The sequence below is a fragment of the Moschus berezovskii genome, chromosome 18 (assembly GCF_049115385.1).
Source record: "Moschus berezovskii isolate FMDL1 chromosome 18, NW_MosBer_1.0, whole genome shotgun sequence".
NCBI classification, from domain to species: domain Eukaryota; kingdom Metazoa; phylum Chordata; class Mammalia; order Artiodactyla; family Moschidae; genus Moschus; species Moschus berezovskii.
The window spans coordinates 53,870,901-53,898,671 of record NC_142477.1 but is presented as its reverse complement, the minus strand read 5'-3'; the positions used below and the strand labels follow the sequence as shown (position 1 = coordinate 53,898,671).

General features: G+C 37.0%; 1 protein-coding gene across 7 annotated transcripts in view; it reads left to right on the top strand.

The window, feature by feature from the left end:
• Window positions 1-27,771, top strand: part of SLC38A9 (solute carrier family 38 member 9) — a 91,519-nt gene that overhangs the window by 9,765 nt on the left and 53,983 nt on the right. For 5 of the 7 annotated variants that reach the window (XR_008685419.2, XM_055422038.2, XM_055422039.2 and 2 more), the window contains exon 2: window positions 5,697-5,843. Coding sequence is in view for 4 of the 7 variants with exons in the window: in XM_055422038.2 (XP_055278013.2) it covers window positions 5,731-5,843 (113 nt within the window). In the remaining 3 variants the exon portion in view is untranslated. Of the gene's footprint in view, window positions 1-5,696; window positions 5,844-27,771 lie in introns of those variants that run through there. The other 2 variants (XM_088827699.1, XM_055422041.2) reach the window with 2 other exon arrangements.

Genomic DNA, 27,771 nt, shown 5'->3' with positions numbered 1-27,771 from the left:
AGTGATCCCATCCAGCCACGTCATCCTCTGTTATCCCCTTCTCCTTGCTTTAGCATACAGATAAAAAAATACTGCTGTGATTTATGTTAGTATGTTCTGCTTATGTTTTCCTCTAGGAGTTTTATGGTTTCCAGTCTTATATTAGGTCTTTAATTTTGAGTTTATTTTTGTATTTGGTGTGAGAAAATGTTCTAATTTCATTATTTTACATGTAGTTGTCCAGTTTTCTGAGCACCGCTTTTTGAAAAAACTCTTTTCTCCATTGTATATTCTTGCTTCCTTTGTCATAGATTAATTGACTATAAGTGCATGGGTTTATTTCTGTGCTTTCTAGCCTGTTTAATTGATTTGTCTGTTTTTGTGCCTATGTCATAGTTTTGATTTTTATTATTATTTGTTTTTGTAGCTTTGTAATATAGTCTGAAGTCAAAGAACATTATTCTTTTTACTCTGTTCTCTTTCTCAAGATTATTTTGGCTATTCAGGGTCTTTTGTATTTCCATACAAATTTTAAAATTACTTTTCTATAGTTCTGTGAGAAAGGCTCTTGGTATTTTAATAGTGATTGCATTGAATCTGTAGATTGCCTTGGGTAGCATGGTTATTTTAGCAGTATTAATTCTAACCCATGAACATGGTATATCTTTTCATTTATTTGTGTCATTTTCAATTTCTTTCATCACTGTCTTGTAGTTTTCCAAGTACAGGTCTTTTGCCTTCTTAGATAAATTAATTTCTAGGTTTTTTATTCTTTTTTGATGCAGTGGTACATGGACTTATTAATTTCTCTTTTGAGTAATTCATTGTTAGTGTACAGAATTAACAACAGATTTCTGTATATTAATTTTGTATACTGCAACTTTACTGAATTCATCAATGACATCTGGTAGTTTTCTGGTGGCAGTGTAGGATTTTCTGTGTATAATGGAGGTTCCTTTATAGATTATTATCCTTTTTCCCTTCGCTACCTTTAAAATTTTTTCATTGTGATTCACTTCTGACAGTTTTTTGTTGTTATTTTTTATGGCTTTATTGGGTTTTCATTGCTGCATAGGCTTTCTCTAGCTGCAGTGAGCATGAACTACTCTCTAGTTGTGGTCCAAGGGCTTCTCTTCACTGTGGCATGCATGCCTGGGCACGTGGGCTTCAGTATTTGTGGCTCCCAGGATTTAGAGCACAGTCTCAATAGTTGTGGTGCATGGGCTTAGTAGCTCTTTGGCATGTGGGATCTTCCTGGATCAGGGATGGAACCCATGTCTCATGCATTGGCAGACGGATTCTTTACCACTGAGCCACCAGGGAATCCCCTTTTGACAGTTTTAATATGTGTCTTAGGATCTTTTTGCATTGAGGTAATTAGGTGTTCTCCTAGCTTCATAGACTTGTATATCCAGTTCTTACCACAGGCTTGGGAAATTCTCAGCTATTATTTCTTTAAATAAACTCTGTTCCCTTCTCTCTTTTCTGGGATACCCAATGTCCTAAAGTTGTCCTTCCTAAAAGAGTCAGCTCTTATAGTATTTTCTGATTTTAAAAAAAAATATCTTATTTCTCTTCCTCTCCTACTGGTATTATTTCTAGATTTCTATCTTCAAGCTTGCCAATTCTGTCTTTTATCCAGTCTATTTCCATTGCTTTGTAATTCATTCTTCATTTCATTTATTGAATTCTTCAGCTCTAGAATTTTCAGTTAGTTCTATTTTAGAGTTTAAATCTCTTTGTTAAAGTATTACTTCTGTTCATTAATTTTATTCCTAAGCTCATTGAATCTGCCTTTCTGAGTTTTCTTGTAGTTGTTGAGTTTCTTCTTGACAAATATTTTGAATCTGTTCCAGTTAGGTCACAATATTTCGTTACTTTACATTTAGTTTCTGGAGAATTGTCATTTTGTAGTGCAGTGTTACTGTGGTTCATGGTGCCTGATGAGCTGTTTCTCCACAGACAAATTTCAAGTGGCAAACACCTTTTTGCTTGATTATAACAGATTCAATAGATTAGAAATTAGAGGCCTTTCTTCTGTTTTCCAGTAAGTGGTGCACAATCTTTTGGTTTCTCTGAACTACCTGTAGTTATATTTGAATCTTCACTCTCCATCCTCCATCACCTCTGTTAGCAGTGTTACCCTGGGCACTCATTATTGCTTCGTGTGCCTCCAGGGTTGTCAGTGCCTTCCCTTCTGTTATAGCCGGGTTGGTAGTCTCTTACTTCATATCCAGGATCTCCTGAATTGGAGGCTCTGACATTGCAGTGGGAGGGACAAGAGAGAGAAGAGCCAGGATTGCAGGGGCACCTATGCTGGGTGCAGTGTTGTAAGGTTCTTTGTCTTGGCCTCTGTGTTCATGGCAGCTGCTGAGGCAGGAGTCGTGTGCCCACCTCCCCTGCTATCCAGTCTTTTGGGGCTGCAGTCTCAGCTGCTAGAGCTGGAGGGCTAGGATTACAGGCACCACCATCACTCTTCTCTTGGTTTCTCCCTCCCTCAGTTTCCCCCTCTTCTATGTATTCTATCTAGTCTGCTCACTCTTGCTGCTGCTGCTGCTGCGTCACTTCAGTCGTGTCCGACTCTGTGTGACCCCATAGACGGAAGCCCACCAGGCTCCCCCGTCCCTGGGATTCTCCAGGCAAGAACACTGGAGTGGGTTGCCATTTCCTTCTCCAATGTGTGAAAGTGAAAAGTGAAAGTGAAGTCGCTCAGTCATGTCCGACCTTTAGCGACCCCATGGACTGCAGCCTACCAGGCTCCTCCATCCATGGGATTTTCTAGGCAAGAGTACTGGAGTGGCTTGCCATTGCCTTCTCCGTGCTCACTCTTAGATGTACAGAATTGTGGAATTCTCCAGCATCCTAGTGTGTTGGGTGGAGGCACTTTTGTTGTGTTATAGATGTTTTACTGGTTGTACTTTGAAGGGAAAAGATAAAAGTAGCTTTTTATTCTACCATGTTGCCAGCATCCTCTCTTCAACTTTTAAATGCATCCATTGGGTTTTAAATTTTGGCTATTATATTTTATTATTTTTTTTCTTTGTTGTTATTTATCTGGGCCTAAGCATTCACTCTGGTCCTTTTCAGACCTGCTGTTACTTTTTGAAAATATCCACTTTTTCCTTTATTTGTTTAAAGGTAGGAAGCATAATTGTTTTATAATCTTATTCTGATAAGAAGAATGTGATTGAAGCCTTTGTGAAACTATTTCTGCTGTTTCTTCTGGTTCTCACTAATAGCATTTTGTTTCTTTATATGTTGGTTTATTTTTGACAGTGTACTGTTTATTGTTCTTGAAAAATTGTTTCCAAGTCTTTTTTTGAGGGCTAGGATCGATGTTTTCTGGATCCTCAGAGAAAAGATTTACATTTGCTTCAGCCAGTTACCTATAAACTCTACCAAGCAAGTAACCTGAAATTATGTTCACAGCTTTAAGTGTTCTTTGATCACCATGCAAATCCATGAGGTACAGTTCGTAGTATATATTTCCCTCTACACAGACACACACACAGACACATACGAACACCACACAGGCTCTGGTCAGTGTCAATAAAACTTGTTTGCGATTCTCTTGTGAGGGAGTGAGGCATTTTCAGTTCAGTTCAGTTGCTCAGTCATGTCTGACTCTTTGCGACCCCATGGACTGCAGCACACTAGGCCTCCCTGTCCATCACCAACTCCCGGAGTTCACTCAAACTCATGTCCACAGAGTCGGTGATGCCATCCAGCCATCTCATTCTCTGTCGTCCCCTTCTCCTCCTGCCTTCAATCTTTCCCAGCATCAGGGTCTTTTCAACTGAGTCAACTCACTGCATCAGGTGGCCAAAATACTGGAGTTTCAGCTTCAACATCAGTCCTTCCAATGAACACTCAGGACTGATCTACTTTAGGATGAACTGGTTGGATCTCCTTGCAGTCCAAGGGACTCTCAAGAGTCTTCTAAAACACCACAGTTCAAAAGAATCAATTCTTCAGCACTCAGCTTTCTTTATCGTCCAACTCTCACATCCATACGTGACCACTGGAAAAACCATAGCCTTGACTAGATGGACCTTTGTTGGCAAAGTAATGTCTCTGCTTTTTAATATGCTATCTAGGTTGGTCATAACTTTCTTCCAAGGAGGAAGGGTCTTTTAATTTCATGACTGCAGTCACCATCTGCAGTGATTTTGAAGTCCAAGAAAATAAAGTCAACCACTGTTTCCCCATCTATTTCCCATGAAGTGATGGGACCGGATGCCATGATCTTAGTTTTCTGAATGTTGAGCTTCAAGCCAACCTTTTCACTCTCCTCTTTCACTTTCATCAAGAGGCTCTTTAGTTCTTCTTCACTTTCTGCCATAAGGGTTGTGTCATCTGCATATCTGAGGTTATTGATATTTCTCTGGTCTATCTTGATTCCAGCTTGTCCAACGTTTCTCACGATGTACTCTGCATATAAATTAAATGAGCAGGGTGACAGTATACAGGCTTGATGTAGTCCTTTTCCTATTTGGAACCAGTCTATTGTTCCATGTCCAGTTCTGACTGTTCCTTCCTGACCTGCATACAGATTTCTCAAGAGGCAGGTCAGGTGGTCTGGTATTCCCATCTCTTGAAGAATTCTCCAGTTTACTGTGATCCAAACAGTCAAAGGTTTTGGCATAGTCAATAAAGCAGAAATAGATGTTTTTCTGGAACTCTCTTGCTTTTTTGATGATCCAGCGGATGTTGGCAATTTGGTCTCTGGTGCCTCTGCCTTTTCTAAAACCAGCTTGAACATCTGGAAGTTCACCGTTCACGTACTGTTGAAGCCTGGCTTGGAGAATTTTGAGCATTACTTTGCTAGTGTGTGAGATGAGTGCAATTGTGTGGTAGTTTGAGCATTCTTTGGCCTTACCTTTCTTTGGGATTCCGTCCGTTCCGTTCAGTCGCTCAGTCGTGTCCGACTCTTTGCAACCCCGTGGACTGTAGCCTACCAGGCTTCTCTGTCCATGGGATTTTCCAGGCAAGAATACTGCAGTGGGTTACCATCTCCTTCTCCAGGGGATCTTCCCGACCCAGGGATCGAACCCGGGTCTCCCGCATTGGCCGCAGACGCTTTAACCTCTGAGCCCCCAGGGAAGCCCCAAGGGATTACTTCCTATTAACTCCTAATCTGATGGTGAAGCGCTCTGTAGTCACAGCTCCATGGGAAGTAGGGATAGGGGGTGATTTCTTACTATACTCATTCCTTACTTTGGATGAATTTTGGGGTTTGTCTTTTATTTCCCTACTATTCCACAAGATCTTGAAAACCCCAGCACAGTTTCTCCTGGCACAGCGAATACCTTCAGAATGGGACCAACTTGTTCAAGCTACTTACATTCTAGGTTCCTTAAATTCACCTACAAATGGCCTGCTTTTCCTTACTATTTTAAAAAAAAAAATTTTTTTTTATATTTTATCCAGTATTTTCAGTTTTTATCTGCAGGAAAATGAGCCCAAATAGCCTAATCTGTTTTATTATTGCAAATGGATTGCCTTACTTCTTTTTTCATTAGGCTGAAAAACAAGTAGTAACTCCTTTTCAATTTAGCAAGTTTCTGATAATGTAAATATTTTAGACATATATCTCATTAAGATATCTTCAGCAAATTCCTGTTTTTTTGATTTCTTATACATGCAAATGTATTACCTATCAGTAGTGAAATCTTATATTAAACTTTAAATTATTTCTCTTTTCTAATTTATTACAGGACTGACTTCTTTAGTGCTTAGAGTCTGAGAAAAATGGCAAATGTGGATAGTGATTCTAGGGATCTTCTCATCCCTGAGGGAGATCATGAAATAAATCCTGGACCTATGAATATCCAGTTTGATTCATCAGATATAAGATCTAAAAGGTAAGTGTTTAAAATAAAATGTTTATTTCATAATTAAGACTTTTAGTTATTAAAAAAGAACTCATTATAACCAAATATATAGAGATTTTATTATAAAATATCTAATTTCTTACAAGATCTGTATGTTTGTATATAAAAGGGAATATATATGAATACATTTTCTCACTATATTTGACTTTTTAGACTGAACTCCATCTCTCTGTCAGGGATGGTTGAGGTAAGTTGTATGAAGTTATATGCATGTAACTCATTTAACAAATACCTATTGTCTGATCTGTGCAGTGTATTATGCAGTCAGGCTTCCCCAGTGGCTCAGTGTTAAAGAATCCACCTGCCAATGTAGGAGATGTAGGTTTGATCCCTGGGTCAGGAAGATCTCCTGGAGGAGGAAATGGCAACCCACTCAAGTATTCTTGCCTGGAGAATTTCATGGACAGAGGATCCTGACAGGCTACTGTCCATGGGGTTGCAAAGAGTTGGACATGACTGAGCAACTGAGCACAAGTATGCTGGGAATAGAACAGTAAAAATAATTCATAATCCTTACCTTCTTTGAGTTTAAATTCCAGCAGATAGTTTAAGATAATTCGAGTTTAAAATTTATTTCATTCCTTACCTTGAAAATCCAAAAGAATCCACTGAAAAATTATTATAAATGCAATTTATAATAACAGTTTATAAAATAACAATTCAGTAAGGTGATTGTTTACAAAATAGGCAGAAATCAATAGCATTCTAATAAGAAAATATAATGGAGGAAAAGATAAAATACATAGGAATAGCCTTAAGAATATGCAAAATCTATATAAGAGAAACTCTAAAATACTAAAATAACAGCACAATGTTTATTCAAATCTGAGATTCTGATTAAAAGTTGTACTGATTTTGGTGGTTCCTTTTTTTTTTTAATATAAAACTAACATAAACTGTTGCCCATACCTCTGATGTAACAATTTCTTAGAACTTAGAATTTTATTTTTGTACTTACTAGAATTCTAGTGCGATTACAAAATTGAAAATATAAACAAAATACATCGGTTAAGATATTATAAATCTGATTCTTCACATACAGTCTGATTCTTCTGAATTACTTTTTGACTTGCAGTCATCAAAAGTCATTATTTTTTCCTGCTCACACAAAATTGTCCTTATTACCATTAAAAGCATTGATAGTGTAGTATTTCTTGAAAGAATTTTCTTCCTAATCACTGACACTTTTTAGTTTTGATGTTTGTACTTGCCTGATCTTACCAGAAGGTGTCACAGAAAGCTTTCTAACAACACTGTGGCTCATATTTATTCCTTAAATGGTCTCTAAATGGTTTGATCATTGAAATGACCACAGATGATCTATCATGCCACCAGGAGCAGTTACTTTCATGACTGCCACCTGGCTGACAGTGATTAAAAGATATCCTGGATTATTAGATGCATCCATATTTTAGAAAGGACTAAGTGTGTATGTTAGAGTTAATAAGATACTACATGTAACAAAAAGGGATATTCTGTTCTCAGAAGGGAAGACTCTAAAATACAGTGTCATGTTCTTTAAATTTTAACCCACAAAATTAATGTGATCTGACCCTCACCAAAAAAAAAAATGCCAGCAACCAACGCCAAAGTTTACATGGCCCAGCAGTTTCACTTCTAAACATTAATTTGCAATGTCAAATAGTATATGTACAGAGTTGTTTGAGGCACTGTTTTTTTATAATAGCAAAAGATTGAAAACAACAAAAATGTCTTTTCTTATAGGACCGGATAAATTATGGTGCCTTGATACAATGGAATATTTTTCACCAATTAAAAAGAAGGAAGTGACTTTATTACATATCAAAATGCAACAAGTCTTCAACTTATTTTGTTAAATGAAAAAAGTGAAGTGCAGAGCAGTCAGTGTATATAGTATACTGCCATTTGGGTAACATTACAAGTTACCCATTAACAAGTTATATATAATGCAAATGTATATAAATGAGTCCAGGGGAGTAAATAGGAAACTGTAAGAGTGTTGTCTACTCAGAAAGAAACTGAGTGCTTTAGGTGGGACATGTGGCAGTTACTGTTAGGTAAATACCCAACTATTCAACAACCCCACCTATTCCTTGAACTTCTGTTTTTCAGTTTTCTCAAATTCTGTTTCCTCTTCCATTTCTCCCAGGACCTAGAGCTTTCTTACTCATCTCTGTGTGCCTGTTTTTCTCAGGGAATTCACTCAAAAATCCCCTCTAGACACTGCTTTGTATATTATACTTTTTTCCCTCCCCTTATTCACTATTGCTTATCTAACCTATTTGTGCACAGCTCTGTTGTCTGTTTAATGTTATGATGGCAAAAAAATGCTGATTTTGTTAAGGCTCTAAACAGTTTCCAATCCAGGAGATGAAAGAGGATTGGTTTAAACTATTCTTGATAGCCCTGTTTCCATTTTCCAGATACTTATTTTTTTAGTCTTTTTTAGCAGCTTGAGCAGTATGAAATTTATCACCTGAGAAATGTATCATTGTCATTTAAAGTGGCCATCAGAGAAGATAATGAAATGAATCTTGTCATTTTCACTTGTATGTTTCAGTGTCAGTGAATAGAAGGACTAATGAATGCTGATTAAATGCTCAGAACTTTCTTGAAACTTCTAAATTCTATGATAAATAATTGGCCACTGTTACAATAAAACGTAGGTCATTAAAGTGCATTCCACTACAGTAGGTTGGCAGGAATTCAAACAGTTCTCTGAGTATTTACCCATTTAGATTAAATGGAAGTATATTTTCTATAATGAAATTTGTCAAAATAAGAGGGAATCAACTATTTACAATCATAGGATAACTGTCTAGGTAAGCATGTTTTAAGGAAGGCAGATTTTTAATAGGAGTTTAGCAGTATTGAATGCTAATTTTCTTGTGAAATAATTTCAGGAACTTATTTGATGAAACAGGAATATCTTAAAATGTTGTTATTTCTACTAAAATGTGGGTTATTTCATTTTATATACATAAATCTCAGATACACTCTATTTTTTAATTTATTAACTTTGAGAAAATTAGTGTTAATTTAACCTTATCTTTACATATTTGTGAAGTGATGATGTATTGTTTATACTTTTTTCTAGTATACATTGCAGTAAATACAAAGGCGTTAAAATAGCATGTATCCTTGTGCCACCTAAAATCATCTTTCATATAGCCACACTTTGAGAAACTGTCTTCAGCTGTTAGAATATAAAAAATAACATTTGGTACTTCTCGATTGCTGATTCTCAGTTTAATTTGTGGTTGACTCGGTCTCTTCCACTAGGTGGCAATCAAAATCATGTTCCAGTTCAAATATAAAAATTCTAAGAAATGCTTGGGACTGAAAGTGTGTTGGACCTGCTTATCATTTTGGTGGACTGGGGATCTGATTAGACTTAGTTAGATGAAGGAGCTTGCCACTGTAGAGGAACCATACATGTCACAAGCATTTGGATCATTCGGAGAACTTTTGCAAATTACACAAATCCACATTTCTTTCTGCATGCCTCCCCTGCCCTCCCTTATTGGGTTTTCATCTGGTTTGGGGTGAAGAATGTGGGTAGGGGGACAGAAAGGTTTAGAAATCTCCTATACTGTATTTGATATATGCCATCGGCAGTCACTGGCCTTAGAGTTTGTTTTGCTGCTTTTCCCAGACTTTCTGGTAACCAGATATTAGAGCTGGTATTCAGGATTGCTTCATGCTCTGCTGCTGCTCTGGGATTATAACCTTTGGGAGTTGCCTCCCAGCCAGCCTGAAACCAAATTGAGATTTGAACTTCCCTTTTTCAGTTTTCTCAAACTGTTTCCTCTTCCATTTCTCCCAGGACCTAGAGCTTCCTTACTCATCTCTGTGTGCCCAGTTTTTCTCAGGGAATTCACTCAAGAATTCCCTCTAGACAATACTTTGTAAATTATACTTTTTCTTCCTCCCCTTATTCACTAATGCTTATCTATCCTATTGGTGCCAGCTCTGTTGTCTGTTTAATGTTATGATGGCAAGCAATCTGATGTGTCAAAGACCTAGTCTATTACTTTTTCATGACTATTTGCATTTTAATAAGGAGAATTCTAGAAATGTAAAAGCCTCACCTAAGGATAAGGTTATTCTAATAACATTTCAGGTACTCTGATAAGCCAGTGGGGTAGATGTACATATTTAAAATAGGCAGTATTCTGGGTGCCCTTCAAAGATACCAAGCATGCTTATGGCCCCTATTTTTTTAAAGTGTCTATTTGTCTGCCCATGTGCAAACTGGCCTCTCTCACTTTCATCTGTCATTAATACTGTCACTAGATCGCAACCTGAATTGACTCTTTTTGTTATCTGTGGTCTGAGAGACAGAGAGCAAGTGAGCGAGAGCAAGCAAGCACATAACAAAGTGAAGAGTTTATCTATTAACGTGTCCTAGGCCAACAACAGTGATTGGAAGTGATTATTTGATTATTGAGGCTCGGTTCTTTCATAGTTGGGGATTTGTACAGATCTAGTAAAGTAGTTTTTCCAGTAGTGTTGGTTTCCAGAGCTGTGTAATTGCATTTTGAGGAACTTGCCATCCATGTTAAATAGGCAGGACCAGGGCCCTTGACCATGTGTCAGTGCCCTGGAGCTGAGGACCAATTTGCTGATTGTATATTATATCTTTTGTTCCCTTCTCTCTCCTTCCTCCTTTCTCCCTTCTTCTTGCCTCTCTTCTTTTCTCTCCCTCTTTAGTTTTCTTCTCTCACCTCTCTTCTCCCTACTTTCCACCGTTATTTTTCTCCAGTGGAACTCTTTTTGCTAAATGCTTAAAGAGGGCAATCCTGGCCATGGATTTAGAGATGCTTTAAATCTAACTATGGACTTTATTAGAATGGGATCTTATTTCGAGTTTCATTGGAACCTTTTTATTTTCTCCAGTTCATAGGTTCTTTTACTTCTGACAGTCTTCCCAGATGTCTTTGTTTGCTTAATTATCCTTTTGCATTTATATCTGCTTTCCTGAGGTGCTTCCATTTCTTTCCCTAGATCTGTCTGTCCTATCTGATTTTGCTGTTTCTTCCCTTGCCTGAAAACCAGTTCTTTATTTTCTTCCCTTTCTCCCTCCCTCATTAACATTATTTGGACAAATCTGAAGAAAGAGGGAGCCTAATAATGGAGTGTGACTGGTGCTCATTAGGGCCAGTCAATCAAGTGTGTTTTGCTGGGAGGAAAGGGTATGATGAGTTGGCCTAGCATTTTTCTCTGTCTTCTCAGTTCTACTTAGTGTTATAACACCTCCAAGTATATAATTGAAAAGGATTTTAGTGTGTCAACCAAAAATAAAAGTGTAGTGGGCTGCAAATAAGAAAAGAGTTTATGGGGAGGGGGGTGTCTTAAAATTATAAGTCAGGAGACACAGATTTGGGTAATCCTGAGTGTTCTGAGAAAAAGAATTAGGGGCTTATAAAGACAGAAAGCCATGAGATTGTTAAAAATTGCCTGGAAAGAATTGTTATTCCTCCTTAAGGAATCACGAGTTGTTTTAGGCTAGGGGTCTTAGAAGTAAATTACTGGTTATTTTAGGGTTAAGGGTCTGATAACTATCTTGAGTTTCTGGCAGATGTTCTAAATAACTTGCTTATCAGGTCAAAAAGTCAGACTCCATCCAGGCTGAGACATGCATAACTCATACTTCCTTGATGGCTTCCTGGCTCCCTTTCAGAAAAGTCTCAGCTATACCAACTCCATTTGAATTTTCCTTTCGTAAGTAATTATATCATTACTGCAAAAGCGATGAAACCCATTGCAAACCCATTCAATTTTCTTATTAAAGAAAATTAAAACTCCTTTTAGCAAAGAGACAAAATCAAATATTTTAAATTGGAGGCAAATGAAATTTAGGGATCTTGTCAAAAGCCTAATGGATGACTGTAGCCCAATGATAAGGAATTGATATAAAAGTAACATACTGAGATTATGTATCTTTGGCTTGCCTGTTATGTTTTAGTCTTAATCTCAAATTGTCTCCAAATGTCTACTATATAATTTTCCTAAGGCTTCTTGTTTTAAGATTTCATCTTGCAATCTGTTCTGTATTCCTTTGTCCCCAAGTATAGTTTCTAAGGGCTTTTAAATATTAAGAGATAAGTGAATGCCTCAACATTTCAAGCTAAGAAATTCTTTTCTATAAAGTGACATGGAAAATTACTTTGGTGCTATGCTTATTTTAAAAAGTTTGATTCATTTGCAATAACATCACACTTCCTCATTTTTTCTATTTCAGTTAGCTTATAATTTAACTTGGCATGTATCACTATTTCAATTAAGATTATTTCTCTTATCAAATTCATATCTGACTTGTTATTTATTCTAACACTAGTTTTTATATCTACCAGTGCCTCTGATTTTTTATTTTATTATACTTCTTCCACAGAATGGCTTCTAATCTTCTCTTGAATCCTGGCTTATTCATTATAAATTGATGTTACTATTGGTCTTCATCCTGTCTTTGAGTGTTGTTATGCCCTAGCTCCTATATATTAAAATTGTTATTACTTTAGTATGTTACTTTCATTTTGTTTCTCCTTTATTATAGCTGGCTCAGAGGGTAAAGGGTCTGCCTACAATGTGGGAGACCTGGGTTCGATCCCTGGGTTGGGAAGATCCCCTGGAGAAGGAAATGGCAACCCACTCCAATACCCTTGCCTGAAAAATCCCACGGACGGAGAAGCCTGAATAGGCTACAGTCCGTGGGGTCACAAAGAGTCGGACACAACTGAGCAACTTCACTTCACTTATTATAGTTAGAGAATTATTTTTATAAATACTCTATTTTATTTCAGCATTATCGAGGCATGATTGGTCTGTTTTATTAAGACTAGTAAATTTTGGTGTTAAAAATAATTGCTTAAAAAGAGGGCATGATCCTTAAACATTGCTAGTGGAATTGAAACATGATATAGCCACTTATTATTCCTTCCAGTTTTATTGAGATATAATTGACATCCAGTGCTTTATAATTTTAAGCTGTACACCATAATGATTTGATTTACATCATGAAATGATTATCACAATAAGTTTAGTATACATCCATCATCTCATGTAGATACAAAAATTTAAAAACAGAAAAAAAATATTTTTCCTTATAATGAGAACTCTTAGGATTTACTTTCTTAACAACTTTCATATATAACATACAGCAGTATTAACTGTATTTATCATGTTGTACATTATATTCCTGCTGCTGCTGCTGCTAAGTCACTTCAGTCGTGTCCGACTCTGTGTGACCCCATAGACGGAAGCCCACCAGGCTCCCCCGTCCCTGGGATTCTCCAACTTATTTATTTTGTAACTGAAAGTTTATATGTTTTCACTGCCTGTCTTCTTCCATTCCTCACCTCTACCCTGCCTCTGGTAGAGTCTTTATTTCTATTCAGTCTTTATTTCTATTAATTTGTTTGTTTTTGAAGTATAATTGACCTGTAACACAGTTCGTTCCTCTTATACACCATAGCGATTGGACATGTCTATGCATTTTAAAATGATCACTTCAATAAGCTTTGTTGTGATCTGTCACCAAAGATACTACACTGACTTTGTTTCCCATACTATTCATTTCATACCCATGACTTCTTTTGCAGCCAAAGAATGCTCAAACTGCCGCATAATTGCACTCATCTCACACGCTAATAAAGCCATGCTCAAAATTCTCCAAGCCAGGCTTCAGCAGTATGTAAACCATGAACTCCCAGATGTTCAAGCAGGTTTTAGAAAAGGCAGAGGCACCAGAGATCAAATTGCCAACATCCGCTGGATCATGGAGAAAGCAAGAGAGTTCCAGAAAAACATCTATTTCTGCTTCATTGACTATGCCAAAGCCTTTGACTGTGTGGATCACAATAAACTGTGGAACATTCTGAAAGAGATGGGAATCCCAGACCACCTGACCTGCCTCTTGAGAAACCTGTATGCAGGTCAGGAAGCAACAGTTAGAACTGGACATGGAACAACAGACTGGTTCCAAATAGGAAAAGGTGTACGTCAAGGCTGTATATTGTCACCTTGCTTATTTAACTTCTATGCAGAGTACATCATGAGGAACACTGGGCTGGAAGAAGCACAAGCTGGAATCAAGATTGCTGGGAGAAATATCAATAACCTCAGATATGCAGATGACACTACCCTTATGGCAAAAAGTGAAGAGGAACTCAAAAGCCTCTTGATGAAAGTGAAAGAGGAGAGTGAAAAGGTTGGCTTGAAGCTCAACATTCAGAAAACAAAGATCATGGCATCTGGTCCCATCACTTCATGGCAAATAGATGGAAAAACAGTGGAAACAGTGTCAGACGTTATTTTTTTGGGCTCCAAAATCACTGCAGATGCAGATTGCAGCCATGAAATTAAAAGACGCTTGCTCCTTGGAAGGAAAGTTATGACCAACCTTGATAGTATATTAAAAAGCAGAGACATTACTTTGCCAACCAAGGTCCGTCTAGTCAAGGCAATGGTTTTTCCCGTGGTCATGTATGGATGTGAGAGTTGGACTGTGAAGAAAGCTGATCGCCAAAGAATCGATGCTTTTGAACTGTGGTGTTGGAGAAGACTCTTGAGAGTCCCTTATACTGCAAGGAGATCCAACCAGTCCATTCTAAAGGAGCTCAATCCTGGGTGTTCATTGGAGGGACTGATGCTAAAGCTGAAACTGCAATACTTTGGCCACCTCATGCGACGAATTGACTCACTGGAAAAGACTCTGATGCTGGGAAAGGTTGGGGGCGGGAGGAGAAGGGGACAACAGAGAATGAGATGGCTGGATGGCATCACCGACTCTGTGGACATGAGTTTGAGTGAACTCCGGGAGTTGGTGATGGACAGGGAGGCCTGGCGTGCTGTAATTCATGGGGTCGCGGAGAGTCGGACACAACTGAGCGACTGAACTGAACTGAACTGATAGCCACTTTTGAAAACAGTGTGATAATTCCTAGAAATGTTAAATATAGGATTATCATTTGACTTAACAATTCTACACCTAGGTATATACTCAAGAGAATTGAAACATATGTCCAAACAAATATAAAGAAATGTCCATAACATTTATAATAGCCAAAAGTGGAAGAAATCCAAATATCCATCAGTTGATATATGTATAAACCAAATGTAGTATATCCATACAACATAATATTATTTGACCATAAAAAAGGATTAAAGTGTCAATATATGCTATAATATGTATGAACCTTGAAAACATGTTATGTCAAAGAGGCCACGCAAAAAAAGACATATATGATTCAATTTATATGAACTATCTAAATTAGGTAAAGACAATAGAGACAGAAAGCAGATTAATGGTTGCAGATGCTGGTGAGAGGGAATAATGGAACTTCTTTTTGGAGTGATGAAAAGTTCTAAAGTTGGTTATGGTGGGATTTCCCTGGCAGTCCAGTGGTTAAGACTCCATACTTCCACTGCAGGGGGCACGGGTGGTGCCCCTGATGGGAGAACTAAGATCCCACATTCTACATGGCATAGCCAAAAAACAAAAAATTGGTTTTGGTGCTTGAGGGACAACTCCATGAATGTCCTAAAAACTATTGAATCGCACATTTAAATGGGTAAATTTTACGGGATGTGAATTAATATTTTAATAATCTATCATTTTTAATAAAGTATTTTTATTTTATTTATTTTTAAATTCTTTGGCCACGCCATGCAGCATGTGGGACCTTAGTTCCCAGCATGGAATCGAACCCATGCTCCCTGCAATGGAAATGTGGAGTCTTAGCTACTAGACCTACTAGACAGACCTCCAGGGAAGTCTTGTTAATCTATTACCTTTTTTTTAATTAAAGAGGGCAAGGGAGATTTTTGCTTATGACAAGAGCAGACTAAGGAATTTGGACCAACCAACTGCTGAGAATAACTAGAAAAACTTACCCCCCCCCCAATTTTTTTAATGTGCCTACAGACATAGGAGAACTGATAAGACAAGAACAGTAGGATCTAGATCTCGAAGAAGGAGGGCACCAAGAAAGGGAAGTGCAGCATTTCCTCAAGAGTATCTGCCAATTCTAGTTTAAGTTTATTAGCTGTTCAGTTCAGTTCAGTTCAGTTCAGTCACTCAGTCATGTCCGACTCTTTGCGACCCCATGAATCACAGAAGCTATTAAATTGACGGAGCTTTTGACAGCTTTATAAGGCTACAGGGAGAAAAGTTGGAATTCAGTGCTCACTAAAAGTAGGCAGGCCCCATGCAAACTTCAAGTTGAAAAGCCTAGAAATATGAATGAACTGGAAATAGAATGGTCTTCTTTCAGAGACTGTAGTTCAACTTTAACTCATCTCAGTTCCTAAAATTGAATTAAGGTAATCTAGGTCTGCTAAGTGTCTTAAATTGGCTCCCCAAAGCAAATGTACATCCTTTCCAAAGAAAATAATATTATTCTAAGGCTTCAACTTATTTATACTATTTTCTGTATATTAAAATTCCATTAAATACAATGCCAGGTACTTAAAAATAGCTAGGCAGAGAAGATAAACCAACATGATTAGAAATTAGAGACTTGATACACAATAAAGACTGACAGATGATCCAGATGATGGAGTTATCAGAAACAGACTTTTAAAGACTATGTTTAATATGTTCAAGAAAACTGAAACAAGACTGAGAATTTTGGCACTGGCTAAAAATATAAAAACGAACCAAACTCATAGAAAATGTTTGCTGAATAAAAAAGGGCCCAGATGGAAAATCTGGGACCAAAACACAGAAAATAGTAACCTAAAGTTAAGAAATCAGTCAATGATGAAAACAAATCAAGGCAAAGATGTAGAACAATAGGAGTGATTATGCAGTACTAAGGAAATGACACCCCACTGCAGTACTCTTGCCTAGAAAATCCCATGGACGGAGGAGCCTGGTAGGCTACAGTCCATGGGGTCTTGAAGAGTCAGGCACGACTGAGCGACTTCACTTTTCACTTTTCACTTTCATGCATTGGAGAAGGAAATGGAAACCCACTCCAGTGTTCTTGTCTGGAGAATCCCAGGGACAGAGGGGCCTGGTGGGCTGCTGTCTATGGGGTCGCACAGGGTCGGACACGACTGAAGCGATTTAGCAGCAGCAGAGTAAGTGTAAATTAGTATAATCACTTTGCAAGAGAGTTTGTAATTACCTGCTAGCATTTAGTATACAGTATTTGTAATCAATGGAAACATTTCACCAAAAGATATGTATAAAAATATAGATTATAAGTTATTCATAAGAGTGCCAAACTGGAAACAACCTGGATACCCACCAACCAGCTATGGTTAAATAAATCATATTTTCATGTAATGGAATATTACACATTTATGAAAATGAACAATCTACAGCTGCAAACAAGAATATGGATGAACCTCAGAAAGATTATGTTGGTGAAAGAAGCTAAACGGAAAAACAAACCTTGTGTGATTACACTTTATGTAAAGCTCAAAAGCAAGTAAAACTAATTTCATGTTTCTGCGCACCTGAGTGCAGAGTGCATGTATGTGGGTCTATACTTATCTGAAAATATACTAGAGTGTTAACTGATATTTCTAATGGGTGATTTTTATTTTCTTATATAACATCTGTATTATCCTCAGTATAAACAGTGTACTGCTGCTGCTGCTGCTAAGTCACTTCAATCGTGTCCGACTCTGTGCAACCCCATAGACAGCAGCCCACCAGGCTCCCCTGTCCCTGGGATTCTCCAGGCAAGAACACTGGAGTGGGTTGCCATTGCCTTCTCCAATGCATGAAAGTGAAAAGTGAAAGTGAAGTCGCTCAGTCGTGTCCGACTCCTAGCGACCCCACGGACTGCAGCCCACCAACCTCCTCCATCCATGGCATTTTCCAAGCAAGAGTACTGGAGTGGGGTGCCATTGCCTTCTCCCTACTTTTATAAAAAAAAAAGCTTATCCAGAAAATATAACATTCTTATAATTTAGGATAAAAATAGTATCTACAAAATGGAAAACCCATTTTCTTACAAACAGTGTTTAAATCAGCTGTACTTCTATAGGATGATAAATTTATCTTTTTTCTCCAAGAGTAGATTTTGCTTTGTTCTTGTATAGAGAAGGTTCTGGAAAAAGACAAAAGCATAAAGAAACATATACCCATCACACAGAGGCAGGTGTTGTTAAAGCATTTTAGTATATTCTGTCCTTTTCAATGATTTTTTAATGAGATCATATACTATATACATTTTAATTTTTTTAACTTTTTCAATTTAAATTTTTATTACATACTTTTGTTAGTTCTGCAAAATATTCCTTAGTTGTCTGCCTGCCTACCTGTTTTTTCTCCTGCTCTGCTTCTGTCCCTTGCTCTCTACTTCCTTCCTCCCTTTCTTTTGTTCTTCTATCCCTACCTTTTGTCAGTAAACATTCACTAAGCTCCATTTGGTGCTAGACACTCTGGGGAAGGAGGTAGACACTCAGCAAAAGTAAAAGAGAGGTTATAAATATTTGATATGTATTTATATACATGTATATTATATATGTATATATAATAATATATGTATGCTGCTGCTGCTGCTGCTAAGTCACTTCAGTTGTGTCCGACTCTGTGTGACCTCATAGACGGCAGCCCCACCAGGCTCCCCGTCCCTGGGATTCTCCAGACAAGAACACTGGAGTGGGTTGCCATTTCCTTCTCCAATGCATGAAAGTGAAGTCGCTCAGTCGTGTCCGACTCTTAGCGACCCCATGGACTGTAGCCCACCAGCCTCCTCCATCCATGGGATTTTCCAGGCAAGAGTACTGGATTGGGGTGCCATTGCCTTCTCCAAATATATGTATACATACACACATGTACGCACACATATATATGTTTTTTCAACTCAGTACTCATTTTTAATTAGAAAAAAGTACTGATTTAACCCCATCCTTATCCAGCATTACCAAGAACCCATGGGATCATATCCCAGCAAATAACTATGCTATAGGGTCTGGCTAAGTTCATCAAAGAGCAGAATGAGGTCATCTGTGGTACTAATGGATAGGTGCTTTGGAAGTTTCTGTGCAGGCATTTCTTTAAGAACATTCATTGGTCAAGTGCAGGAGTCAGCAAACTTTTTTTCTGTAAGGGGCCAGATAGTAAATATTTTAGGGTTTGTGTGCATATGCACTCAGTTTTGCCATTGTGGAATGAAAACAGCCATAGACAACACGTAACTGCATGGGCCTTGCTGTGTTCTGATAAAACTTTATTGGCAAAAACAGACCATGGGCCAGACCTGTCCTATCTGGCTGTAACTACCAACCTCTGGTCTGCAAGGAGGGACTGGACTTAGGTGTAAGCAACTGTAGGGACTGGTACTTCTGTTGCTGTGACCCCTAGGGTACCTCTTGCCTTGCTTCTGGAGAAGTTAAAAAAGTAAGGTCCACTCACCTTAATGTCTCTCCACCCTCACAGTTGCTTCTAATAGTTATTCTAATCCAAAGAGCCTTTTGGATAATAAAACAGTTTCCAGCCTCTCCCTGATCAGGCCTCTGCAGCAAATCTAGAGTTCTTTGGCAAGGTCATCTAAGGGTTTTAGCTGCCATAAATTCTAGGGATTATGACTGAGGCTAAGAATGATAAGTAAGGGGAAAGTACCAGATTTCAAGGAATTGTAAGAAGTTTTACAATAAAACTTATCCTTAAGGATCATTGAAATGCCCCAAAAAGCTATGATCATTTTTCCATATTAAGAATTATTTCTAAATATCATTTTATATAAATGCATATTATTTAAATATATCATAATTTAAGTGTTTAACTATTAAGTTGTTCACAATTTTAATTATTTTAAATAATGTTTTGATTAGCAGCTTTCTACATGCCATATTTATACCATATTTTGATTTCTTCTAGTAGAGTCTCAAAAGTATAATTATTAGAATAAAAGGATGTAAACACAATCAAGGTTTTTTTAATATATTACTATATAGCCAAATTGTTGTTAGAAAGGTTGTGCAACTTTATACTCCTGCCATCTATGCGTGGAAGTTCCTGTGTCAGAATCCCCATTCTAGCACTGTTTATTTTCTTTTTCACTAAATTGTTTATAAAACTTTCCTATATGTAAAATTAGTTGATAAGAGCCAGTTGGCAGCAGATTTCATGTTGGACTGTTGCCTTTATCAGACTGTTCGGTTATTTTGGGAGTGGTTTGCTAAGTAACATGGCTTACAACCATCAGTGGATTCTGGTCAGGCTACTACAGTGTTTGCTATTTGGGTTGAAGGCCAGTTTGGGTAGACCATTTGTTGCTAGTGTCTTTCTAGTGGCAAAGCAGGAGTTCTCCTGGCTGCTTTACCTTTTTTTTTTTTTATCTTATTTGGCTCCACCAGGTTTTTGTTGAATCATGCAGATCTTCAGCTGTGGTATCCAAACTTCTAGTTGCAAGTGTATGGGATCCCACACATGTAGTTCCCTGCATTGGGAGTGTGCAGCCCTTAGCCACTGGATCCCCAGGGAAGTCCCCCATTTACCTTTCTTGAGGGTCATGATAAGGATTTCTAAAGCTTGATAAGTTGTTGTTGTTCATTTGCTAAGTTGTGGCCGACCCTTTGGGGCCCCATGAACTGTAGTACACCAGGCTTCCCTATCCTTCACTATGTCCTGGAGTTTGTTTAAATTCATGTCCATTGAGTTGGTGATGCCTTCCAACCATCTCATCCTCTGTCGCCTTCTTCTCCTTCTGCCTTCAATCTTTCCCAGCATCAGGGTCTTTTCCAATGAGTCAGCTCTTTGCATCAGGTGGCTAAAGTATTGGAGCTTCAGCATCAGTCCTTCCAATGAATATTCAGGGTTGATTTCTTTTAGGATTGACTGGTTTGATCTCTTTAGTATTCGTTTCTTAAGTTATGGGAGAGGAATAAGAACAAGGCTCTTTTTCTCTGGCAGTCTGTTTAAAGAGTAGATGAATTTTTTGTGTTTTCAATTTCTAGGTAACAAGGTAATGAGGAAAGCAATTCTGGTGTTCATCTGAAGAATCATAAGTATATATCAAAAATAAGACTTGTCTCAATATATATACTTACTGAAGTATTTCATTACATTTCCAGCTTTTGAGGAAATTTTAGTTAAAATGCTGGCCTGGCAATTTTCTTTTCCCCTGCTTTTTTTCTTTTTTAATGGGGAGTACTTAGGCTTTGAAACTAGAAATTTCATTTCTCTTCCAGAAATTCTTTTGGTAGATTTGTGTAAGAAGGAGAGTAATAATGGGTGTGACATTGAGGGTTGAAGCGTATAATATTTATAATTTATATTATTACTTATTTATAATATAATATAAATAATTATAACTAAGTATATAATTAAGTATATCTTAGTTATAATTTATAATTAAGACATTCTTTTCTTCAAAAAATTAATAATACTCTTACTTTATTACAGTTAAAGAAACTGAGAAAATCTGGGACTTATTTTGGCATTCTCATAAAATGAGTGAAAGGAAGAACTGCTTGGAGAGTGTGCCCTCTTGGGAATTTTTCCCACATTCCTAATCTTACTTTGTAGAATGTCACTCATGGTGTTCTGTTGGAACTGCTTTTTATAGGTAGAAAATAGGATGGGGTGGTTGGTGGTGGTGGTATTACTGTTTTATATCAACCTAGAGAAAAACTAAAGAACTGTTATGTTTGTATATACTTACAGGTGCTTCTAGCATCTTAACTTTGTTGAAAGTTCCTGATGTTTATTTATATAATTCTATTGGCCTCATTCCAGAGCTGATACTAAAATCAAAACAAACAAAAAAAAACTTTACATTTGTGTTATTGATCATTTTGTAGCCATGAAAGAAGAGATTGTTTGTTTTCAGCACAGTTGCATTAAAACAATTTATGGGTTTTTAAAAAACAAAATTTGAAAGCATGAATTGCACTGAAAGAATTTGTAAATTCATTCTTAGCAGCATCTGTATTTAATTAAACTGTATAGTCCTGAGAATTAATATTCAGGTCAAGTTCTTTGTCCATATGTCATTAAGGAAGATTTTTACTTGTGGCTAAGTAACAGCCTAGAATCTTAAAATAAAGAACCCATAACCTTCAGCCAGGTGTTTATCAGCATTTAGTTTTTTCATCATACCATCCTTATCAGTTTAAAAAAAAAAAGCTGAAAAATTGGAGCTGTATATATTTATATTTGTGTATATGTACTTTTTTTTTCTTTTTGTTTCATTTTATTTTTTTGTATGTGTACTGTATTACGTATATTATAAAACACAAAAATAGAAATTTAAAAATTATGTAATGATCTTGATAGAATTAACTTTGAAGAAGTGAAAGTCACTCAGTTATAGCTGACTTTTTGTGACCCCATGAATATACAGTCCATGGAATTCTCCAGGTCAGAATACTGAGTGGGTAGCCTTTCCCCTTCTCCAGGGGATCTTCCCAACCCAGGGATCGAACTCAGGTCTTCTGCACTGCAGGCGGATTCTTTACCAACTGAGCCACAAGGGAAGCCCAAGATACTGGAGTGGGTAGCCTATCCCTTTTCCAGTGGGTCTTCTCGACCCAGGAAGCAAATTGGGGTCTCCTGCATTGCAGGCAGATTCTTTACCAACTGAGCTATCAGGGAATCCCAGTAGAATTAACTTTAAATTTTATTTAACAGTACATTAAAACTTTTATTTTTACTTTATAGTATTAACAATAACAGTAGAATATGCCTTATTATTTTTGAAAATCTTATAACACCTTGCCACAATAGTAATTCAAGATAATTTGAAATTCATTTCTGCTCATCCTGCAATAATATATGGAAGTTGTTGAAATTTGCCTGGTAAATTTTCACCCTTCCCAGCATGACTCAGTCACATTTAGTGACTGCTGTGTCAGTCTGTGTATTCTGGTATTCCTTCTTATTAATATTTTTAAAGCCCCAAATACTCCTATTTTTATTGGTTTAATACTGTGAACTTGGAAACAACCGGTAGCATTGTTCCCCTTTCTTGGTTCTCTCTCCAGTCTATCCTCCCATCTCTCCTCTCCTTCAAAAAAATAAAAATAAAAAAAAACCACACTGGTTTAGAGAGAGCCTTCAGAAAGTAGCTAATCTCTTTCCTGAGAGGAGGGAGAAATTAACAGAATCATCCTTCTCAGGTTAACTGGAATTAAAATCAAAACTGTTACAAGCCAGTAGCTTCTTGGCCAGAATGGAGGCGCTACCTCACTGGTCTGAAAGCACCATTGGAGGGGAGCTAAATACTTCAGGGGTATCCATTTGGAAGGTACTCTTATGAGAAGGATACAAAGGAGAAAGAATCATTCGATATACTCAGATCTAATAATTCACATTGAAATTATAACTTTATAATGTTTTTTATACAGTTTTATGCAAAATGTAAATTTTCATGTTTGAAATGAATGTTTAATGTCACTGACTTTTAGCCATTTTATGCTCTGAATACTTTTTAGTGAAGATAGTAGTATTAATACTTAGTATTATATATAATAAATACTTAGATACTGGTGTTGTCATTTGCTTCATTATTACAATTTTTACTTTGATTTTTTTGTGTGGTTAATAACATGTTCAAAGACCATTTACATTCTTTGGAAGTTCTTAAACATTAGGAAAAATTTAATCCATGTCTATAAAATTGCAGTTTTGAGTTTTATTGGTGACAGACATTATTTTCAACAATGAAATCATGTAACAATGGAAACATTTTTAAACATCCGTTATCAGAATATTTTCTGTATAATGTGAATTTTTTAAAAAGCAACTGCTTTTTCAGGGACTTCCCTGACAGACCAGTGTTAAAACTTCAAGCTTTCAATACAGAGTACACAGGTTCGATCCCTGGTCAGGGAACCAGAATCCCAAATGTCACTCAGAATGGCAGTAAATTAATTTTCAAAAAGCAACTTCTTTCTCAGTCATTGTTACAATATCTTCACTTTGAAGGGAGACAGATTAGGTATGTGGGGAGTTATTTTAGTTTTGGATACCTTCTGGGTACCTATGTAGCATACTGTTGACAGCCACAACTCATCATAGAAGAGGTCAGCAAATGTGGAACAGTTGTCTTGTTACAGAAAAAAGGTAGCTAATTCGTACTTAAGTTTAACAAATCTTTAAGATATTTTGCCACAAGATAACCAGCAAATTTCTGTATGGTACACAAGAATTTTTGGGTCCCTCTCGTTACTGAATTTTGAAAGAATATGTTACTTTAACATCTGTTTTTAAAGTTCTTTTTATCATGTGTTATATACAGTATACAGAAGAGTGTATGGTACATATGTACAATTTAAAAATTCATAAAGCCCAGACCCATCCAACCAACAACGAAGTCTAGAAATTAGCTGCACTGCAGCTGTTTTGAAGCTATTTTGAAGGTGTGTGTCCTTCACCAAACACATCCCTCTGCCTCCCTATAGGTAATCACTCTCATGACATTTATATGATCATTTTCCTGCTTTTCTTTATTATTTATTGTCTATGTATCCCTAAATACTGAATTCAGTTTTACCTGTTTTTGCATCTCATGTAAATGGGATCCTATTGTGTATATTCTTTTGTGACTTTTGTTGAGCATTATAGTTTTCATCCAAGTGGTACATAACTACTTTCATTGCCAGTAATTTCTAGCATTTTATTCTATAGGTATCTGCAGTTTATTTATTCATTCTACTTTTGAACATTTGGGATATTTCCATTGTGAGACTTTTACAAAGAATGACATTATTGTATGTGTGTCCCGGTACACATATATGAGAACTCTTCTAGGATATATCCCTGGGAGTAAATTGGGTGGGTAAATTCAACTTCACTAGATAGTGCCAGACTATTTTCCATGGGGGTTATACCAGCTTATATTCCCAGTAGAGTTTCCATTGTTCTACCTGCTACTAGTACTTGATATTGTGAGGTTGTTAAATTTTCACCGTTCTGATGAACATATACTGCTGTGTCATTATATTTTTTCCATGAGATTGAAGTTGGTAAAATGTTATTAATGATAACCAGTTGTGGGATTATAGATGATTTTTATATTTTTTATGCTTTTAAAGCATTTTCCTATAGTATTTACACTTACCTCTTCAGTTACCACTTTATTGCTCTCATTCCTCTTTACAGAAAACTCCTTGCAAGGATTATTTGAACTCACCATACCAAATTTTTCTCTTGAACCCAGTTCATTCAGGATTTTGCTCTAACTACTCCGCCAAAACTGCTCACATTCAGGTTACCAGTGGTCATTTCATAGACTAGTCCTCATCTCATTTGACTTAGCAGTAGCACTTGACACAATCATTCTCTAACCCTGAAAATCTTTAATTTGCTTGAGGATATCATACTAAATTGATTTTCTTTTAGGTTGCTGCTTCTCATTTTTTATAGCTTTTAATACTTTGATTATTCCTTCCGTCATTCCCCCCCCCCAGGTATTTATTTAAAACTTTTTAAAACTAAAGAAAAGTTAAAAAACGTTATCTTCATGATTTTTATTAACTTTTTTTCTCATTATAAAAGCAATATAGGTTTTGATGATCATACTGTGGTTATATAAGAATTCATCATTGGGGGTTAACCTTCATGAAGTATATATGGGAAATCTTTGTAGTATTTTTTCCAACTTATATATTTCTAAAGTGATTTCAAAATGCATTTATTCACTGTATTTTATTGGGCTCCTATGATATGCCAGGTACTGTTGTAGGCCCTGGGAATAGAGTAGAGACCAAACTGACAAAAATCCCTGCTCTCATGAAGCTTTTATTTATTAGAGGTAATCAGTAGTAAATATAAAGTACGTATTATGCTAGATAGTATAAATTCTAGAGAGAAAATGTAAGGCAGAAAAGCAGAGATGGTGAATAAGAAATGACAGGGATGGAGAAGAGAGGTTGAAATTTTAGGTAGAGCGACAGGGATAACCAAATGTCTCATTGAGAAAGGGGACCTTGAGAAAGGACATGAAAGAAGTCAAGAAGCAAGTCATGAAAATATTTAGGAGAAAGGCCTTCAGAGCCTTTGTTTAAAGTAATAACGAAGGTCCTAAAGTAGATACATGCTTTCACTGTATCAGGAATGGTGAGGAAGGTACTGGGGTTAGTGTGGCACACAAATCCTAGAGATGGGGTGGGAGAGAGGTAGCAGAGAGCAGTTATGATATGTGAATCGGGAGTTCAGGCTGGAGAGAATAGTTGGAGTGCCATCAGCATGCACATTATATTTGAAGGTATGGGAGTCCACCAAGAGACTGAGTGTAGATAGAGAAGAGAAAATGGATTAAACTCTGGCTTACCCTGACATTTAAGGATTGGGGGTTTGAGAAGGAATCAACTAAGAAGACTGAGAATTTGTCCCTTTTAGGATTATGTCTATTGGCATGTGAAGTCCTCCAGGTACGAACCCAGGTTTCCCTCATCTCTTACTACTTAGTTTTAAAACATTCATCCTGCTCCCTTTCTGGGTTCTTTCTACATACTTTTCCATTCTTTAAAGCACAATTTTTTTTCTTTTCCTCATCCTTGATTAACTCCTTTGTATCTTTTCAGATTCACTTCAGCAATAGTTTTCTTGTGGTCTGCCAGACATGATTTAGTTTCCCCTTCTGTGTACTCTGCACGTACCCAACACCACACAGCCTTGCTCCTATGATAGTTCATAATCACTTTCTCTCTTTTTATGTTTTTCTCTCTGAACTGAAATTGCTTAGTTACCTATCTTCTCCAGTAGACTATGATCCTTGAGGCTCTATATCCTGTTGATCATTAACACAGTGCTTAATACATTGTTGGCATTTAAACAGTATTTCATAAACTAGAGAACCAATAAAGTAATTAACGCTAATAAAAAAAGAAGAGCTTATGTAGGCTCAACTTTTGGAGATGTTTTGCCAAAAATTTTACTTTCCTTTTAGGGTCAAAGGATTTGTTAATAAAGAAACCACTCATCACATACAACAATTTCAATAGTTAATAGGGGATTATTTGACTTAATTTCAACATACAGTCATTAAAAGAAGAGAAATAGAAACAATAGAGAAAAGTGACAGCATATACAGCACCAAATTAGGCCAACCAACCTCCAGACTTTAACAGTGCTGGGAAGTCCCTCATTAACAGCAGTCTGGAGTCCCAATTGGGAAAATGTCCCAGGCAGTGTGTCCAACCACGAGTGAGACTTCAGATTGCAGTTTCAAGGGCTCCCACTTATAATTCCAGACACAAAAATGCAGCTCTGACTCTTTTTTTAACTTTTACAATGCTGTTTGTTTCACCTCGTGAGTCACAGAATTTTGCTAGACCCCAGGGTGTTGGCCAGACCTCCAGGGTCTCAAGAATTTCGAAACCCTCTCTCTTTATCTAAAGTGCTGCCTGACTTGCTGTGCTTGCAGGCAGGCATGGAATCCGGGCAGTACCCAGGCAGGTCAGAAGGAGGTCAGAGACCTGCTCTCCTGCTTCTGAAGTCTGAACAAGACTTCCTCCATTTTAATTTCCCTAATAGGAGACATTGAGTAAAGTTGGAGCGTAGAGCAGGGTTTTTGTGAAAGAGAATGTTATTTAGGCATCAGAGGAAGCAAGAAATGTGTCAGTAAGCCAGAAATTACCAGTATTTTTCTTGTAGCAGTAAATATCTAGGTACAATGGCTTGATTAACTTCTTTTCTGTTTTCTTTATTGAAAAGCTGCCCAGCAGACACAGTATTTTACCAAACAGGTAGAAACAAGTACAGTGGGTTCATTATTTTGAATGTTTATTTGCATGAGATTTTTGTGAATACTTGATTCTCTTTTCATTTTCTAACAAACAGTTCCAATTTGGTAGGTGTTTGAGAGTTTCATCTTCCATAGAGATGTGAATAAAGAAACAGTTTTAAGTCAAGAGTCTTCATTTTGAGAATGAACCTTCTTAAGAGTCATGGAATTGTTAGTAAATTTCAGAGAAGCGTAACTGGTCAGTAGAAGGGTGGAGACAGATT